General features: G+C 34.5%; 1 protein-coding gene across 5 annotated transcripts in view; it reads right to left on the bottom strand.

Annotated features, from left to right (window-relative positions):
* LOC121730160 (rho GTPase-activating protein conundrum) overlaps window positions 1-21,911 on the bottom strand; it is a 99,195-nt gene that overhangs the window by 11,332 nt on the left and 65,952 nt on the right. For 2 of the 5 annotated variants that reach the window (XM_042119071.1, XM_042119072.1), the window contains one exon: window positions 2,221-2,459. In XM_042119071.1, the coding sequence (XP_041975005.1) occupies window positions 2,221-2,459 (239 nt within the window). Of the gene's footprint in view, window positions 1-2,220; window positions 2,460-4,870; window positions 4,926-16,527; window positions 16,596-19,858; window positions 19,866-21,911 lie in introns of those variants that run through there. The other 3 variants (XM_042119074.1, XM_042119076.1, XM_042119073.1) reach the window with 3 other exon arrangements.

Raw genomic sequence — 21,911 nt, forward strand, 5'->3', positions numbered from 1 at the left:
TTCGAAAGTTTGGACAGGACAGGCTGGACACCACTCTGTGGATGTTAAATATCAAATTTTGCACAGGAAATTGTGTTTTTGTCATTCAAGTGCACAGCAAATTGCACAGAAACAGGTTTGACGTTACGCGATTTCTCCGGCGCCAATATCGTAACTAATTTTGTTTTTCAATGCCCACATTAGCCATGCCTATGAAAACAATTATTACGCAAAATTATTACGCAAATTAAAAGTCGAACTTGACTTTGAATTTCGAATAAGGAATTTGTTTTTTTTATTGTTCACAAAAATACCTAAGAAATTAAAAAAGTAGATTGTATCTAGAGTTAGAAACGGAACAGTAGGGCAGTCAATGATGAAATAAAAAAAAAATGCAAAGCAGATATGTTACTACCGCGCGCGTTGTGAAGATTCAAATACGGCCCAATTGGGCCGTCTGTTGTTTAGTCTGCATCGAGCGCAGTCACGAACGTGCCGCGTCTTGTCTTACATAAATAAATTGAAAATGACGTCGTGCGCGTTTCGAAAATGTACCAATTATGACTCAAAACAAAAAAAACAAAACACATGGAATCTCTTACCACATGTCTTGATTGCAATAAATACCTTGATTATTTAAATTTTCAATAATTTTTTCGAACAATCTGGAAAAAATCGAATTTTCGTCATATCTCAGGCGAAGAAAGAGACAGCGATACGATTCGACGTTTAAAAAATCTATTTTTATGTCTCTTTTATGTAAATGGTTTTTCGTATCTTTTGTTTCACTTACCTGTCAAATTTGTCAATGTTTGCAATTTTGAATTTGAAAATTGTTCGGAAGAGATTTAAGCCGGAAAATAGTATGTCATATAACAGATCTGTATAAGTAGAATATCATTGAGGGCAGTCCTAAAAGCACTATTATTTGGTACAGTGAAAAGTATTTAGTAAAGCGATCACGTCTGCATGTTCTAGATTTCAGTAGACCTCCAGTTTTTACTAAAACCAACGATTTCAATAAAAGTGAACACACAAAGCATGATCAGAATAAGATGCAAAAAAGTACCTTCCGAGTTTCCCAATTTAGGTGGAAAAAAAAGCAATAAAAACTGTTTAGCCATAAAACGATTTAACGAATAACGCGGGTGTAGTTATCATACGTATTCAAGTTACATTGATATTGATTATTGACTTCCGTATTCCTAAACACTTAGCGGATGTGACGTCTCCTTGTTTGAAAACAGCGTGTTATATTTGAGACAGTTGATGTTTTAAACAATGGCAAGCTGCAAAAGTGACCAAAAAATTGATAAATAATTCTACAAAATAAACAAGTTTGTCAATATGTAGATGATTTTATGAAAAAGAAAGTGAATTAGCGCCTAAACCAGAATGTGACAGCACAATACACGTAACGATCCTCGAGAGAAATTAGAAAACGAAACAAGATTCGGAACTAACGGTGCGTGATCCTATAAACTTGACACACCAATTATGGCCGTCTTCAGCGATTACTGTAACCGGATTACGGCCTTATAATCCAGTGATAAGATCTATTGTCGCTTATCACGATGCACTAATTAATATTTGCTCAATTGGTTGTATTTTATGCTCATTTATTTCTGTATAATGACTCACGGTTATAGATTGTTTGTTTAATTAATCATATTATTCTTAGCGGAGACATTCAGAGCATGTGGCATCAACAATATTTATTTTAGATTTGTTATGACCCTGCTGCTATTTCTAAAACGGAAATTCCTACTTAGATGGATCTTAAAACTTGTTATTTTAAGTTCTGTTCGTTCTTCAAAGTTAATGTTAAGCTTCAACCCTTGTTATTTAACACCGCCTATAATAGTCTCTAGTTCTCTTGCACTGTACGTACATGTATTTAATTATTTCTTTCTTTGTTCGATTTTTTTTTCGATTGACAGGGAAAACAAACTGGTAAGTTCTGGAATCACGAGTACTCATTTTCCAAATCGAAATCCGTATAAGCCTCTCTGAATAAGGATATCTACTAATTACTATAAACAATCAACCTCCAAAGTCGGGTCTACCAACCTTCTACACGGTTAAAACAGCCATTACTCTCCTCACAAAGACTCTTTACTTTCCTTAAAAACTGTACTTTTGAAGAAGTGAAGGTTCTGTCTCTAAGATCCTACCCTCCAAGCTTTTGAACACGAGCAATAAATTCTTTTTCTTCCAATAACTTACATCTAAGATCCTCACCTCCAAGTCTCGGAACACGTCTCTGATGTCCGGCTTCTTGGCGCGGCTCGCGGCCCTCTTGCGGCGGACGGTCCGGTTGAGGCGGCGCACGCGGCGGCGGACGGCGGCGGCCTGCTCGCGCGGCAGCGGCCGGACCGCCTCACCCAGCTGCGCCTCGCTCACCTCCTGCCCGGCCTGGAACGGCGCGGCCAGCGAGCCGAGACCGGCCGACTGCAGCCACTCCGTCTCCAATTCGCCTTCTGTAATAGAGACGGGCAATACTGTTAACGATAAATTGATTGGCGAGACCGGCCGCTTGCAGCCATTCCGTCTTTATTCGCCTTCTGTAATAGAGAGGGGCAATACTGTTATCGATAAAATGATTGATGTAAAAATACAAGTTGAAGCTGACACTTCAACTTTGTCGTTTAGGATCTTTGCTGAATGAGCTGCATTTTAGTTGGAGGATATCTATGTAATATCGAAAGAACTGCTTTGCTTAAGTATGTTAGTATCTAAGAGTATATTAATGTTACTACCTACGACTGACGATACTTTGTGACTTATCAAAAATTATTATCAGAAGGATTATGAGCAGCTGTTATAATACAATATAATACTGTTGAGACAATACATTCTGTCTTGCCAGGAATTATCAGAAGGAATAAAGATCGTTTTAAGAGTCGAGTGTAAGGAGTACAATAACAATACTCTAGGCAGCGATCGATTATTTCATTAAATTAAATCTTTTTGTGTTTTATGTAACAAAAACTATGACGAACAACTGAATAGGGATCAAAAGACTTAAACAGAATGTTATTATGTATTATCATCGAAAATGATGATAATAATAGACAGGAAACGTTTTTGCACAAAGCATAATACCCACACAAAGTTCAGATGATTAATGAGCAAAAACTAGCTTCGGTCTAAATTGAGAATACTTTTTGCGTTGTCGTATCATAATCGTCTGCCATATTACAAAATTGGTCCCATTGTAACTATGAGCCATACCCCTTAAACATAAAGTTCATATTTATATTTTACTAGATGACGCCCGCAACTCCGTTGCACCAACATTCGTTTATCGCCCGGGAACCGTACATTTTTCCGGGATATTATGTATTTTATGTCCTTTCCCGGGACTCAAAGTACCTACATATTAAATTTACATTATCTCCATACCAAATTTCATCAAAATCGGTTCAGCGATTTAGGCGTGAAAATAGGTAACAAAGAGACAGACAGACACACTTTCGCATTTAATATATTAGTATGGATGCAAGCTGCATAATCTTTTTACGTAGGGATGTGATAGATCTATCGATGTTTATATTATGAGTCAGTTAAAAATTATTTATGTCGACACGAGATGAAAAGCACAAACTAAATAAACATAAATCATTCAATTTCACAGTAAGAGGGAGGATGGGTTCCTCTCGAAATAACATCACTGAGTCAACAGTTAACGCTCGCTGACTGTTTTTTACCATTTGTGAGAGACAAATGGTTGGTATTTAAAGAGCTTGTTTGTGTCATTATTGAAGATTAAACTCTGAGTAATCCCAATGATATACTTTTTAAATTAGGTTAACAATGACAATTTATATCTGCTAAAGCTAAATATTATTAGAGTCGGGTGAAATATCTCCAAAAACTCTTAAAAAAGCATCAGAATATTCATACCACATATTATTATCTACGTAAGACGTAGCATCGCAGTTTAGCGTTAGTTTAAACAAGCCTCGGAGATCTAGTTTAATAAATAAGTTAACTATTTCGGTCCGAGTGGTTCCTATCGTCTGCATCAGAGGATGTTATTTATTTGCTCGTCCAAATATAACATCACAGAAGCACTTTATGCAAACAAATACGAAAAATAGAACCGCACGTGACAATTACGCGTTGTTGTTATAACGCTGACAGCCAAAATATCGATATTTTATGCTAATATTTTTACAACACTAACGTCACGATTATGGTGGATTTAAAAATTCTAGCTATTTGACCGAGCTTTGCTCGGTATTCGATAAAACACGAATAAAATGACATTTTCTAAAAATGATTCCTAGCTAGATCGATTTATCGCCCCCGAAACCCCCTATATCAATGAGTTTCTAAAATACTAGAGTAGCAATGTCTTACAAAGGATTCTCAGAAATGCGTAACCACTTTTTTGTTCAAAAGACAATGTCAAGTCATATATTCGTTATGTCATTATGTATGTGAGATATGCCTGCAGGCATCTTCGAAGTGGCAACGCGTTGCTACCGTAAACTTCCAATCTAGTTACGTTAGTAACATAGAATATCATTGCCCTATATACTAAATTTCATGAAAATCGTTGGAGCCGATTCCGAGATTTATACAAGAATTGCTCGTTTAAAGATATAAGATACACTAAGTTTTGGCGCCAATTAAGATTAAAAGTATAAACAGAGGTTGTTATTATAATAGTTTCATGTCTTTAATAAATTCTTTAAATGGAAAATAAGTTTTTATTAGAAAAATTCGGAAACCTACTGAAATACTGAACCATTTACCTAAAAACATAGACAAAAAACAGGTTATGTCGATTACGATATAAAAACAAATGGAGCAAAGCAGTAAAAAACTATGAATGAAATAACAGTAAAATTTACCTTGCAGACAGTGCTTCTGTCATACTCACCGATCACGTATTTGGCGTGGAACCGGCATAGTGCACCCATAACACACATTAGACTTTAACAGCCCCTTTGCTTAGATAGAATACCCTAAAAGCAATTCTATGGCACATTTCAATAATCGAATGTAAAAAAAAACAATACTAAATTTGAAATCCGTGGGCTGGTTCATTGTGGGTGCGCTGATTCAGGCGCGTAAACGGGGTTTGAATTTGGAACGTTTTTCATGTTTGTCGTTTGTCTCGTTTCGTCGAATCGATTAGAAAGGGTGAGTATGAGGTGTGAGTTGTGACACGATTGCATCGCGTCGCGGCGCGCGGCGACTGCGAGTGGGCTACCCGCCCGCGTCTGCGTTTTCGTATTTATAGTGTGCCGAAATTAGCTTCCATACTCGATATCTATAAAATCTAAGCACTATTATACTAGTGAATGAAATTGCGATGAGTAAGACTCTATATTATGGATTAACTCCTTATACGGATCTCTTTCCTATTATCTACTTACAGAGGCTTTCTTATCCAAGCGCGGATCCTCTGGCATTTCGAAGGGAACCCTCCATAAATTCAATACCTTATATTATGTCAAAAAGCGCATCGCAGTCATTTACTAAATTTTAGGTCAAGCTCCTTAATCCTTCCTTTTGTCTTCTCCTTAATCCTACACGAACCTGTACAAAATAAAAATGCAAGTCGTTCAAACTGCACTATGCTGTCTAGACAAACTAATTTTACACTGCGTACTGTTACATCCCTAGTTAGTTAGTACATTCCGTTTAATAAGCATTTCTATTATTCCTCGATATTTTTCCGTTTGCGTTGCAGTTTTCGTTTAGTATTCATTCTACTTCAATTTATCGTGCAGTTAGATTCTGGAAGCCGGGCAAGTAACGTGTGGGAAGTCATAGCTTAAATGTAACTAATTTAATTTTGGGTTAATAAATTAGTTTAGGGTGAACTTTTGGGTTTTTTTTAAAAACTGACTTAGAGGGTGCTGCAAAACAAATTGGTGTCAGAAGTGTGCAGTAATTTGATCCCGTAAAAAGTCTAGAAAAATTAGACCAGGGATCACGAACCCGTGGCACCCGTGTTTTAAAGTTTTTGGTCGACGGTAAGACTCCGCCACCGAAGGCGCGAGCCCGCACCACGTTTTTTGGACGACAGTAAGCCTCCGCACCTCTGCGCGAGCCTGCTCCAACCGGTTCACACACTCGGACGACGGTCAGCCTCAGGCCCTAGCCTGAGCCCGCTCCAGCTACAACCCCACGAGGACTTCGGTCTGCCCCAGCAGTTTCAACAGCGGTGCTGTGCTGTCTGAGCCGCTCCAGTCTAACTCGCCAGGGCCACATCATCGGCCCCCAGCTCCGGGTAAAGCGTAGCCTCTGCACGCGACTCCGGCTCCACTCCAGTCTTCACGGCATGCAGGTTTTCGTCGTGTTCCTGTGAGTGTTTTCTAGTTTTTCTAAATCCTCTGTTTCTACTAAATTCAAGAAATCGTGCTAAATCAAAAGTGCTAAATCTATAAAGTGTTCTAAATCGTGAAGTGAATACTAAATCTAATTTTACAAACTCTTAAGTCTAAAATAATTCTAAATCCTAGTTTATTCTATTTTTAATTTCTAAATCTTTGCTGTATTACAAAATATATTTCTAATTTCTAAATACAAGTTCAGCATAACATAATTCATAATGTCAGTCAAAGGAGAGTCATCTAAAGACAAAAATATGTCCGAAAAATTAACGCTTTCATTTTTAACTAAATTTATTAAACCTTATTCTGGTGACAGAGAGTCACTTCCTGCTTTTCTCACAAACTGTGAAAATGCAATGCTTTTAGCTAGCCCAGAACAACAATTAATTTTATGCAAATTTATTATTTCTCAATTAGAAGGCAAGGCACAAGTCGCCTGTAGTTTAAAAACATTTTCAAATTGGGCGGAATTAAAATTATTTTTACGCTCAACTTTCGGCGAAAAGAAACACGCAACTCATTTATTATCTGATCTCCAAAATTGTAAGCAAATGTCCAATGAGGATGTCATAAAATATTCACTAAGAATTGAACAAATTTTAACTCGAATTCAATCTAATATTCATTATAGTTGCGTAGACGAGAATGAACTTCCCGGTCGAATTGCGGCTATGGAAGAACTCGCTTTAAATACATTTTTATTGGGCTTAAATTCTTCTATTTCTATTATTGTTAGGTGTAAAAATCCTAAAACCCTCAGTGATGCAATTCAATATGCCACTGATGAGGAGAAATTATTTAACTTATCTAAAAATAGCACTAGGGCTCAAAAACAGTGCTCTATCTGTAATAAATCCGGACATGGCTCTTCTGAATGTTTTAAAAATAAAAAGACTGTTTTTCAAAAATCTTATCACGTAAATCCTCAACGTAATTTTAATTCAAATTCAAATCCTAATTTCAATACTAATCCTATTCCTAAAAATAATTCAATTTCTATGTCCAATAATAATTCAAATTTTTATGCTAAATCGTGTAACTATTGCAAAAACGTCGGTCACACGATCATGGAATGTCGTAAGCGTCAATTTAATATGAAACGCCGCGTAAACGCTGGCAACGCGCAACGTGACGACGGTCATATTCCTTCACATACATGTGACTTTGAATATAATGCTAATAATGATCATCAGACTCAATCCAATCACGATGATTTAAATTAAAAAGGATTTTGGTTCCGTGTCTGCCAAAATCCAACGTTAATCATAAGGACACGATATTTTCTAAATCTTCTAATTTTTCATCTCAGCCACAGATGCTGAGTCCATCTCAGTCAAAGCTACTGAGTCCATCTCAACAACGAAAAGTGTTGAGTCATTCTATATCTTCTAATTTTTCTAAATCTTCATCTCAGCCACAGATGCTGAGTCCATCTCAGTCAAAGTTACTGAGTCCACCTCAACGAAAAACGTTGAGTCATAATTCTAAATCTTATAATTTTCATAATTCTACATCTCAGCCACAGATGCTGAGTCCATCTCAGTCAAAGTTACTGAGTCCATCTCAGCCAAAGATGCTGAGTCCACCTCAACGCAAAACGTTGAGTCAAACTAACTTTCCAAATTTTTCTAAATCTACATCTCAGTCACAGTTACTGAGTCCATCTCAGCCACAGATGCTGAGTCCATCTCGACGAACAACGCCGAGTCAAACAAATTTTTCTAATATTTCATCTCAGCCAAAGATGCTGAGTCCATCTCAACAAAACATGTTGAGTCTATCAAATTCTTCTAAATTTACATCTCAGCCAAAGATGCTGAGTCCATCTCAACAAAATAAAATGTTGAGTCATAATTCATCCCAAAATTTGGGTCCTACTAAATTTTCATCTCGATCAAAGGAGTCGAGTCAAATAAATAATACATCTCTGTCAAAAGAGCAGAGTCATTTAAATTTTAATGGGCAAAATAATTGCCAAATGTGTAAGAATAATTCTAAATCAAAAAATGTCTCATTTTCTAACTCAATTAATACTAATTTGTCTCAATCGTCTCAATCGCCTCAATCGTCTCAATCTAGTAAATTAATTTCTACTAATTCTAGTTTAAATAATCCTAAATCTACATCTCGGTCAGATGAACCGAGTCAAATTAATTTTAAGGACGAAATTGTCCAAAATACTAATTCTAATAAGTCACTTAAATCTAACATAAATCCTAGTTCTTCTAAATCTATATACGAAATTAATAATTATTCTAAAAAGGTATCATTGCCACATACTTATTTGCAATGTAAGCATGCACCGGGATCGGGTATGCTATGTTTTCTAGTTGATACGGGATCAGCCATCAGTATCATTAAGGGGTCCTGTCTATCACAAATTCCAGATCTTTCACATGAAATCGTTAAGCTAAAAGGCATTAACAGTTCCGAAAATCCTGTCGAGACATTAGGAACTTTTCAACTAGAATTTTCTATATCTTACGAAAAATTTAATTACAAGTTTCATGTGACAAATGACGACATAAATTTAACTAATTACGATGGTATTATCGGTAGCGATTTTTGCAATTTCTTTAAATCTAACATTGATTATTCTTCTAAATCTATGACTATAAATTATCATTCTATTCCTATTGTTTACACTCAGCCAACATATATCATTCCGGCTCGTGCGGAAGCCTGTATTGAGTGTACTGTATCAAATTTCTCGCCCGAGCTTTATCATAACAATGAAGCTCTAGTTCTAGATCATACCTTAAGTCAAGGTGTTTATGTCGCTAATTGCATAGTAAAGGTCAAACCTAATGGGAAAGTGAACCTTACTATTTTAAATACTACTGAGTCCGATATCGAAGTCAAAGATTATCATGTAAAATTAACACCATTCGAAAATGAATGTCTAAATAATTATAAAAATTGTATAAGCATAAATTCTATTTCTAGTTCCAAGTCAAATCGCGTAAGTCAAGTTTTAAATTTAATTCGCTGTTCTCATTTAAATAATGAAGAGAGAAAAGCTCTCTTAAACTGCGTCTCGTCTTACACTGATATTTTCCATTTAGATGGCGAGCCCTTAACTTGTACAAGTGTCCTTGAACACAGTATTAATACGGGTGACACTCCTCCTATCCATGTTAAATCCTATCGTTTTCCTGAGTGTCACAAGGAAGAGGTCGATTCCCAAATCCGCAAAATGCTAGATCAGAAAATAATCCGGCCTTCTTCTTCGCCTTGGAGCGCCCCAGTTTGGGTAGTCCCGAAAAAGATAGATGCTTCTGGCAAACAAAAGTGGAGAATCGTCATAGACTATCGTCACCTTAACGACGCCACTGTTTCAGAGTCTTATCCACTGCCTCTTATCACAGACATCCTAGATCAACTAGGTCATTCAAAATATTTCAGTACCTTAGACTTAGCAAGTGGCTTCCATCAGCTTAAAATGAGTCCCAAGGACGCCCCAAAAACGGGTTTTACAATTAGTACTAATTCAAGCATGTCTGGACATTACGAGTTTACCAGAATGCCTTTTGGGTTGAAAAACGCCCCAGCCACGTTCCAGCGGTTAATGAATACCGTATTGTCAGGCCTACAAGGTCTAGATTGCTTCATTTATCTTGATGACATCGTTATTTTTAGCCAAAATTTACAAGATCATATTACAAAATTAGAACGTGTTTTGACAAACTTCGACAAAGCAATTTAAAGCTTCAGCCAGATAAATGCGAATTTCTTCGACATGAAGTCGCTTATCTTGGTCATATCATCACCGATAAAGGTGTCACTCCGAATCCTGATAAGGTCAAGGCCGTTTCCTATTTTCCAGTTCCTAAAAATCCTAAAGATATTAAATCCTTCTTAGGTCTAATAGGCTATTATCGCCGTTTTATTGACAATTTTGCTAAGTTAACTAAGCCTCTTACGTGTCTCTTAAGAAAAGATGCTGTTTTCCACTGGAATGCGGAACAGCAACAAGCATTCGAATTTTTAAAAGAAAAATTAATTTCTGCTCCTCTTCTCCAGTATCCCGATTTTTCTCAACCTTTTAATGTTACTACAGATGCTAGTAATTATGCTGTAGGCGCAATTCTTTCTCAAGGTCCTATAGGCAAGGACAAACCTATAGCATACGCCTCGCGAACTTTAAATAAGCCTGAAGGCAATTACTCTACAACTGAAAAGGAGTTGTTAGCAATTTTATTTGCTGTTAAAACTTTTAGACCATACTTATATGGTAATAAATTCAAAATCGTCACGGATCATAGACCACTTGTGTGGCTATTTAATGTAAAAGATCCAGGTAGCAGACTCATTCGCTGGCGCTTGAAACTCGAGGAGTATGACTACGAGATTGTTTATAAACAAGGTCGTCTCAATTCTAATGCCGACGCTCTGTCTAGGTGTCCGGTCAATGCTCTTAATATAAATAACTTAAATAATTTAACCTATGAAAAATACTTTAAAAATCAATTTACTAATCAACTTCCAATTTCTAATACTATTATTGAAGAATGTACTCAAGGTTTACATTTATCTAAATTAAATAATATTGCGTGTCCAGTTTCTCTAGATTTCGACAATTCTATTCCGCATTGCGAAGAAATTTTATCGCAGCTAGAAAATGCTGACGAATTACTAAATTCTGAACGTGAGCCGTTCACAATTAAACATTATAATTTTAAAGATAAAAATTACTATTTCCTTTTTACTAAAGTTCATCATTTTGATGAAACTCATTATAACGATATTTTTAATCTCTTAATTAAATTAAGAAATATTTTAGTCGATTGCCAAAATATTACGGATCTTGCTATTTCAGATTTTTCAGATCCATTTTCTAAGTTATCTTATACTAAAATTTATAATATGATTTCCTATATTTTTCACAATACTAATATTAAAATTTGTATTTACAAAAATCAATTAATTTATCCTACTCCGGTAGAAGTTCCTAAAATTTTAAAGGAAAATCATGATTCGCCTATTGCGGGTCATCCAGGTTCTCAAAGAATGTATAAAAGAATTAAAGCCAGTTATTACTGGAAGGGAATGCGCTCTGATATTGAGCATTATGTTAAAAAATGTAAACTTTGCCAAATCAATAAGCCTTTACGAAAATCTAACAAAGCTCCAATGGAGATCACTTCTACTTCTACAAGGCCATTTGAGAGATTAGCTCTCGATATCGTAGGCCCTCTGCCCGACGCGGGTTTCCAAAATTTTAAATTCATCTTAACGTTACAAGATGATCTTACTAAATTCACTAGCGCTTATCCTATGGTTTCGTCGACAAGTGACGAAATAGCTCGAAATCTTGTTCATTTTATGTCTCTTTTCGGATTTCCTAAAACTATTTTAACAGACTTAGGTACGCCCTTTACGTCTGATTTATTTAAACAATTAACTGAAATTTTAAAAGTAAAAGCATTATTTACTACTCCTTATCATCCTCAAACAAATGGCGCACTAGAACGCTCTCATGCAACTTTAAAAGAATATTTAAAATCTTTTGTCAATGAGAATCAAAACGATTGGCATTGCTATTTATTTACTGCTATCTTAGCTTATAATACGACGCCGCATTCTTCTACTAATTTTACGCCACATGAACTATTGTTCGGCTATAAACCTTCTATTCCTAGCTCTTTATACGAGAGTAATAATAATACTACTTATAATGAATATATTCGTGCTTTACAATATAGAATGCGCTTTAGTCGCGAAAAAGCAATTCAGAACCTTATCAGTAGTAAAGAAAGGTCAAAACAATATTACGATTCTAATTCTCGCGAAGTTTCTTATAAGTCAGGTGATATGGTGTATTTAAAACATCATCATAGATTAAGAAAAGCCTTATCTCCGATATGGAAAGGCCCATATAAAATTCTTAAAGTTCATAATAAACATAATGTGACTCTACAAATAGGTCGCAAAAATGTCAAACATCATACTAATGAAATTAAGCCTGCCACTTCTTAGATTTCTATCTCTATGTTATAAAAACATATTCCGTCTCTTTCTTTTTAGAATATTATGCTGTCATAGCTTTTGCCGCAGCGACGCGGAGTCAAATATCATTCCTTTATCACGAAAAGCGAATATGAAATATTTCATTTAATGCGTGATAATATACACGTTATAAAGTCTACAATTAATAATTTTAATAATACTATTTACAAGCTCAATCAAAATGAAATGAAATTAAATACGCAAATTAATAATATGAATAATATTCTTTCTAAAATTACGGATACAGATAATCTATTATTATACAATTCTAAATTAAATAATTTACTTAATATTATCGAAGGTTCTTTGCTTACTATTTCTATTTTACTAGATACTACCTTAAATTCTATCTTATTTTCTAAAGTGAATGTTTTACATCCTAGTGTAATTAGTCCCATAAGTCTCTATAATGAGTTGATTAAGCATAGTAATCAAATAAGTAAAAAATTGGAGTTTCCAATCTCTCTTAGTATAGAGAATATTCACACTTTAATCGATATTTCTAAACTTAGTTCCTATTTCTTAAATAATAAAATAATTTTTATTTTACAAATTCCTTTAGTCACACCTGAAAAATTTATGGTGTATAAAAATATTCCTTTGCCAACGCCTCATGATGATGCTCATAATACTTTCGCGTTAATTCAACCCTCTGACTCATATATCGCCTTGAGCGATGACAGACTGCATTATGCTATGCTGAGCTCCTTAAATGATTGTAAATTAATAACTAGTAATTATTCTATTTGTGAATTGTTCAATATTTACTCTTGTGTTAGTAATCCAAATTGTGAATCAAAAATCTTAACCGAGGTCACACTTTCGTTGCCCTCTGAATGTAATTCTAAAATTTTATACGGTAATATCGATATATGGCAAAAGTTACAAAATAATAAATGGATTTTTGTACAGTCAAAACCAAATAAATTAACTATTCGTTGTGATGATGAAATTAATGATTTTTCTATCCAGGGTACTGGTATTGTTAAATTAACAGCTGATTGTGTCGGCTATTCGAAGACTGTGCAATTGTTGCCAACCAATTCTTATTCTTTTATGATTAAATCTCCTTTAGATATAAGTTTTGATATTACCGAGGACGATTGTTGTAAGAAGGACATATTTAATAAAAGTTTACCACATTTATCTCCTATTTCCTTAAGCAAAATAAATTTAGACTCTTTAAAATATGCTTCACATCAAATGGACAATTTAGAAAATGAAATTAATAATTTAGAAAAAGAATCTCATTTTATTAAATATGGCCAATATTATTCTACATTTACTTATATTTTAATTGTGTCTCTATTTTTGTATTTTGTGTATAAGATTTTCAGATGTTTTAAAAATAAAAATTCTATGAATGAGTCAGGATGTTGCATTCAGATTTTCAATCAATGTAATAATAAGAAAAATATAAGATATAAATCTAAAATTTCAAATTCTATCGAGATGACTCAGATTTCATCTTCAGATGAAGAAAGGCAATCTATTAAATCCTTGCCATTGCAACATCGAGCAAATATTTTTGACAAAAGTCAATCTTTTTCTAATAGAAATTTAAATTTTTAATTTAATAATTTTGTCTCGTTTTCAGTTAGTAATTTTGTCTCGTTTTATTTTCAATTTCCTTATTTTTGTGAAGTCTACGATTTTTTCTATTTTATAACAATGATGTTTTCTTATGTTGATATTTTAATGATGTTTTTAATAATGTCAATGATGTTCTATTTTTAGATATTTACTTCCTATTTCATTTGTGTTTTGAATGTTTTATATTTCTATGTTCTGTAGACTTCGCACACTTTACGTCTCTATCTTTTTAACTTCGCTTATCTTAAAGAGATAAAGCTTCGTCAAAAGGGGGGAGCTGTTACATCCCTAGTTAGTTAGTACATTCCGTTTAATAAGCATTTCTATTATTCCTCGATATTTTTCCGTTTGCGTTGCAGTTTTCGTTTAGTATTCATTCTACTTCAATTTATCGTGCAGTTAGATTCTGGAAGCCGGGCAAGTAACGTGTGGGAAGTCATAGCTTAAATGTAACTAATTTAATTTTGGGTTAATAAATTAGTTTAGGGTGAACTTTTGGGTTTTTTTTAAAAACTGACTTAGAGGGTGCTGCAAAACAGTACGTTACATTCCGTTGTGTGCACAGTGCACACAACACAGATACGACAAACACGACTAGAGACGGTAGATAAAAATTTATTACTTAAGCGACCATTAGACTCTACCTCTCTATATAATATCAAACTATATAATCGGCCAAGTGCGAGTCGTACTCGCCCACGAAGGGTTCCGTACCGCTATGGAGCAAAAATTGGCCAAAAATTGTTTTTTTTGTATGGGAGCCCCCTTAAATTTTTATTTTATTTTGAAGTAGACATAATATAATTAAGGTTTTTGTAAAAATATCAAGTGCCTACCTGTTGCTATTATCGATATCGAGCAAAAAAGGCCAAAAAAAATCACGTTAGTTGTATGGGAGCCCCCTTTAAATATTAATTATATTTTGTTTCTAGTATTTGTTGTTATAGCGGCAACCAATATACACAATCTGTGAAAATTTCAGAACTCTAAGTAAGCGGTTCTTGAGATACAGCCAGGAGACAGACAGACGGACAAACGGACAGACAACGAAGTCTCATGAATAGGGTCCCGTTTTCACCCTTTGGGTACGGAACCCTAATAAGGCTCCGCTCCCATTTCTCAGCCACGATTCTTCGGTGCTCGCGCACTGAGTAGGTATGCAATGCTACTTTACAAATTATTAGTGTGAATTTAGCTCTTAGATTACTTAGAAGTTTTTTTTTTACAAAAAAGCGTAAAAGTGAACATCATTATGAATTTTAATAACACACTCAGATATAGTTACTTAAAACCAAAAAAACGAGATCACGATAATTTTGATCTTGTTTTTTTGGTTTTAAGTTTATTTAAGTAATGAGTTAATTCATCCGTTTGACTTCCATTCTAACTTAACTTTTGTTCTATATTTAAAAGAAAAAAATCAACCTACCAGAGCTATGACATCTCAAATACTCAGCCACTCTATAGTTAAGTATAACAACCATTTTAACTTTTAATTTTAAAAATCACAAAACGACTAAACGCACAGAGGTAAAGACTTCAACTAAAATAAGGGATGAAATTTCACTTGCCGACAGCCAAATATCAATTAGTATAGCGATAACGAGTTAATTACCACTCAACATTCAATACAAAGTGTTTATTTTTCCCATACAATTATTGGAAATAGGATTATCGTTTCTTAAAATGTTTTACTTTTATTTATTAATACTTTATTTACTAGAATGTAAGAATTTTTAGCCCGTAGTTACCATGTCCTAGAGATTCGAAGTATGACCATAGCCATCTAAATCAGTTTAGCGGTTTAAGCGTAGAGAAAGCAGAGATATGACTTTTGCATTGTAAATTTGTTTTTTTTTTTACTTAAAGCTTAAGTTATTTAATTACCTAATGATACCTAAAAATATGGAACTGATAAAATTTAAAACTGTAGCCAATATTGTAGCAAAATATTACGATGTAAACATAGCAAAACGATGTAAAAATATTTAAAACACGCATTTATATTTTGTTTTAAAAATAGTAAGACTAATATAGAACGACTGAGTAATGACGTATTAAGTAATCTTTATCTACGAAATGAACGATAACGCCTCTACCACTACGACGCGGCGTAGACCGCCTACGCATGTTACGTAGTTTATAATTTATATCCTCTTTGCCTACGCAGATGCGTAGAATGTTTTTTTTAATGCTTCACTTGTTTAAAAAATGCAATAACTTTCAAGAATATTGTACGAAACTTTTAGAGACATTTATTGTAGTAAAATTAATGTCAATATTATTTTTTCATCAGTCAAATGGATGGTAGGTATAGGTAACTTCTAGTCTACCAACCTACATTATATACCTATCATGCAAACGCTTTTTAACCTGTCTAAGGTACACGATGCCTAATATAATTATTTGTCTTGTCAGTACATTAGTACTACGGCTAATTGTTAGCAATAATAACTATAGTATAATTATTATTGCTAACAATTAGCCGTATCACCTATGTATAACAAAAGAGATGTAACAAAAATTGTTTCTACTAGTGAATCATCTCTAATGATTATCCCAAGTAACTAAATACTATAATAATAAAACTTACTTGTGATAACTGCTGTAGTTATTAAGAACTGCATCTTTGGGACCCATCAAAACTTTTTAAAAAGAATTAATTAAAAGTTGTGCAAATAACAATTTTTATTGCGTTAAAAGGTTTACGTCCTTCTCCTTTGCTGACCGATTACGATGTGCGCACTTAAGATGAAAAAAAAACGTAGTAGGTACTCATGACAGCGCTATCTTTTATCAATATTTCTGTAATATTCTAATTTTATTGTTCTAAATTTAAATTCGGGAACGCGGAAAATAGGTGATACTCGTGACACCTCGTAAGGTTGACATTGACTTAAAATAGTAGATTACATGATTGTTATCTTAGTCTTAAGGATCTTCCTGAATTTCAGAAGCAGTTGATTGCTAAGGTCAAAGAATAATGCCTATCGGCTACACATACTCGTAAGTTGATGAGGAACGAATGATATCTCTGCTAAGTACTGCAATAGTAATTATATTGATAGTTACGTTGCTATTGTGAATTATTGCAAAATACTTGTGTGTCAAAAGACTAGTTCCATCATCTATGTATAGGAATTGCAAAGATCTCTAAACTTAGAATTGACATTTAACTTCGTTATCGAAACTAGCATTGTAACCACAGATTTTAGAAATTGTCACTAACATTGTAAACCTTATTTTAAAAGATTAATTTTTCTCACTTTTTTTGGTAAAAAAGTGGGCCCCGTGCGAGTTTCTTACGCTGGTTTTTCTTGCCGGGTTAGTTCCCGAACCGGTGGTAGGCATCATGTAGACTTTCAGAGAACATTTGCAAAAATTTATTCTGAATGAAAAAAAAAATGAGTTTGAGTTTGAGCGCATTATGAATTTATGACTATATGCACTCAGGATTGAAATATGTTTACATCTTTAGAATCCAGGAATACTGCTGCGATTTGCGAACGACTTTTTTTGGATATACTTACACACAGCACACTGACGCACTTAAGAGGGCGACTACAGCAAAAAATCAAACATCGTCTTTATCTCTTCACACTCTTTCATATGCCAGTAGCGGTAGCACGGCGACCAGCGGAAATGCGAAAGTATGGACAAACTGTGGAAATAAACCTAAGGTGCCGTTCCGATCTTTTTTCGTTCCGAAAAATTCAATTAAAATGCCACTTTATGACACACTATAGTATATGTCATAAGTTCATAACGTAGGATATTATTTGAATTTTTAGAACTATAGTCTGTCATAAAGTGGCTTTTTAATTGAATTATTCGGAACTAAAAAAGATCGGAACGGCACCTTAAGTTTATCTCCACAGTTTGTGACTATAGTCTGTCATAAAGTGGCATTTTAATTGAATTTTTCGGAACGAAAAAAGATCGGAACGGCACCTTAGGTTTATTTCCACAATTTGTCCATACTTTCGCATTTCCGCTGGTCGCCGTGCTAGCACTACAGGTGAAAAAGGACGACGCGGAATCATCGCCAAGTTCGTTTAACTATGAATAAAAGACGAACTATAATGATTATAAAAAAGTATTGAGGCAAATTAAGGTTTTAATCAATTTTTAGATATTAAAAAATATTAAAGAAAAGACAGCAAAATTCGAAGATCTAAGCAAAAAAATTGTCTAAAACAAGGTTTTTTGTAAAAAAAACTATCGACCATATTTTCAGTAATCGTGTTTTCGTCTTGAGCATTTAATCTTCATGAACTGGAGTTACTTGTGTAAAAAAATCAGTTTTCTAGACCTTACAGATTTTGAGATCTAGGTTTAGGTATGTAGTCAAGTTAGGGTCACGTGCATTCTTAGGAAACTTCCATAGCGCGATGCAGGTTTGTAGCGCTAGCATGTCGGATGTTTGATTACTGTATGTGCGAGCGTCCTGCTCTGTCCCTTGCGTAAAATTCCCTTTTAGGTATAAAAAGTATTTAGATATAAAAATATTCCCTATTATAATAACAATCAGCGTGGTCCACCTACAGCATGGCAATTGACAATATCACGCTGATAATCTCGTATTGTTCTCATTGATAAAGCTGTTGGATCATTTGTTTACGACCGTGCGAAATGATAACGTGATTGATCTGTTTGTTGGACGAGATGTGAGGGGGGGGGGAGGGGGGTTCCCGGACGATTGGCGATTAAACAGTTTAGTTTATCTTGTATTTTTTTATTGGGCTACTTAAATCTCTGATACAATGCCAAGCTACTCGATCACTAATCGATCTGGCTAATTTGTAATCCTCATTATAGTATTGGATCCGACGTAAAATCCTGCAGGAATCGTTTTTTTCGATCAAATATATTTTAAAATAATCTTTAGAACGTATAGAATGGATTAATGTTGGGTTGCCTTGTCAAAAGTAGCCGCAAGTACCTCTAATTAAGTTGAATGTTCATGAGATAAATGCATAATTTGCATGTATATTTTTTTACAGTAAATTTTACATCATTTGAAAGAAAATGACGTGAGAAAATAAGGTATAAATGGTTGCCAGCTCTAAGTCGGCCGCAACCTAGGGTTGCCAGCCCGTAAACAGACATAGTTCTTCATCAAAATTGAAGCATCGATTTTTTTAATAATTTTGATACCAAATTAAAGTTTTATGCATTTTGAACATGAATATCCATGGTTACCAGTTGCACGATAGCCGCAAACTGGGGCTGCCATCACTTTTGTATATGACAAATGTTCAGGCCTACAATTATTATGCCTGGCATTATTTGAGGACGTCGAGAACTCGAAAGATTGCTATTTTTATTTAACAGGCGTTTTTATTTTTATTTATATTGTCCTGTCATTCCTCAATGTCATTCCTTCTTAATTCTCTTACTTTTCTATTGAATACATGCAAGTTTGTATTACGGGCTTTCATTTTGCTCAATTAGAGGTACTTGCGGCTACTTTTAACAAGGCAACCCAAAATTAATCCATTCTATACGTTCTAAAGATTATTTTAAAATATATTTGATCGAAAAAACGATTCCTGCAGAATTTTACGGTCGGATCTTAGGATATTAGTGATTACTTGATAAGCATGAGTCAAGACAATTATTATCAAAAAATTAGGCCACTATGCCAGGCCTAAGTACTATCAGAGAAGTTGATTCCTATACAAATCGGGGACCTAAGTAGTTTGGTTGCGTCACGTCAAACCCAACTGACAGATCTCAATTAACATTGAATTGACATATTCGACCAAATAACGTTGGTCTGTCAATTGCATAGGAATCAACTCCCTCGATGGTACCCAGGTACCTTTTAGTATGTGGCGGACTAACTACTGCCACAATCCTGCATCGCGCTATAGAAGTTTGGTAAGTTTTTTTTTTATTTATTCATTTATTCAAGACATTACAAAATTTTACAAGAAAACAATATGACAGTGGTTTCCCATATAAAAAACATATAAGTACGGCGGTATAATTATTTTATATGACAGCTGAACCTAGTGGGCTCCGGTCTAACCGAGCAATGAGCATACCTACACCTGCAGCTTGTTTGGTTGTAAGATCTTCCTTTGTGATTTCCACGCATATTCCACAAGTACTGTAAACCTAAATGTCTTATTATAATATCTTTAGGTGGTAAGCTATGCTCAAGGTAACAAGAAACCCCTCAAAATTAAGATTAATACTTAATTTACACCACCTATGTCAAACATTTTGTAGGTCATTAAACCCATATTTTTAGCATCTAGATGCAATATTTCAGACAGATTTAAATTACATGTTTGTGGCACCTAATGGGCCTTCTAATATTGTGCCGAACCATTAATTTTTTGCTCTTAAAAGCATGTCTTCATTTTGACGTAGGCGCCTTTAGATTTAGGCTAGATTTCTGTGTACCGTTACCAGAATATTACCGCTATCCAAATATGTAGCTCTACGTTACAATATGTTATTATAGACAGCTAGAAGTTATCCGCAACTTTTCTGGAATAAAAACGACTTGATTTTGTTCTTGCCAGGGACTCAAAGTATTGCCATTTTCACAGCCTTTTATTAAAAGCGTGAAGAGACAACAGATAGGCAGACAAGTTACGCACTTTCTCATTTATTTATTATCATGAGTATTTTATTATTAAACTCGGATGCAAGCACACATATTATCAGCAATCAATAGTGAATGTTAGTTCATTTGTTTAACGGTAAGGCTGTATGTAGGGTATCGTGGTACGACCATCGAATATAAACATTCGGCCTGGGTCATTCGGTGCCACACGTTGCACTTGACCGGTTTTCTACGTTTGAAAATGGAACGCCTCTGTTTTGGTTGCTTTTTTTTAGTTTCAGCTTCTGGTCATAGTCAAAGGACTTGAAATCATTAATGCATTTGTTTTATAGGTGTTTACAGCGAATTGAAGAATAACTAGATGATTTCGGCAATCTTATGCATACTACTATACTGAAGCTCCTAAACTGCTTATCCGATTTTAATTACTGTTGTAACAAGAAAACTCCATTTTCATCAGTTTTAAGTATGTCATGAAAACGTTTATTCGCGTCTCTGTGTGTTTCTATCCCTAAAGTAAAAACCGATTATGATCTAATTCTTAAGCATTTTTAACATCAAACAAACCTATTCTAAACGGTCGAAGCCCCTAGATGCTGTAGGTTATAATAATTCTTCTGGCGTGGGAACCATGTGCATCATCCATGACGGCTAACAACCTGCACCCTCTAATAGTGCTCCGTGGTTACGGACAGGTGAACTTACTAGTGTTAGAAGTTGGGAATATTAACTTAGAGCAGTAGCTGCATTGCTGTGTTTGTGTGTTTTTTTGTTTGTTTTAAACACGGAGCTTTGTGGTTTTAAATAAAGAATGTAATAGAGATAAAACCATAGATAAGACACTCACTGCCGCACTCAGAGTGGAACATATAGCTTTATCCACACTGTGTCTTTTTCTGTTCGTCAAGGGCATGCGTTATAGCGCAGTCAACAGCGAACGTGAGGCATGCCCGCGACGCATGCCCTCAGCTGACGGTATCCAAAAAACAAATTTCGTTGACGCATTCAATTATTGAATGCGCCAAAACGAAAGTTGAATGAAAGAAGATGACGAAAATTGAAGACGAAAGCGCATAGTGTGGACATAGCTATTAACTACTTAAATGTGATTTTGACATAAGCCCCATATTTGTCAAACTCGTCATTTAATTGAAGGTTAATCATAATTAAAATATATCTTTGAGGATAGCAGTTAATATCATAATGTACTGTTAGAGAAGAAAAAAGTAACTGTTATGAATTATCCTTAAATTTATAACAGTTTAGTTTGATTTGTAGAGCACATTGATATATTTTTATCAATGTGCTCTACAAATCAAACTAAAGTTTAGTTTGATTTGTAGATGATAGATGAGAAGAACTAATTCCAAGTTATAAACCTGCAAGTATTAGAACCA

The sequence above is a fragment of the Aricia agestis genome, chromosome 9 (assembly GCF_905147365.1).
Source record: "Aricia agestis chromosome 9, ilAriAges1.1, whole genome shotgun sequence".
NCBI lineage: Eukaryota > Metazoa > Arthropoda > Insecta > Lepidoptera > Lycaenidae > Aricia > Aricia agestis.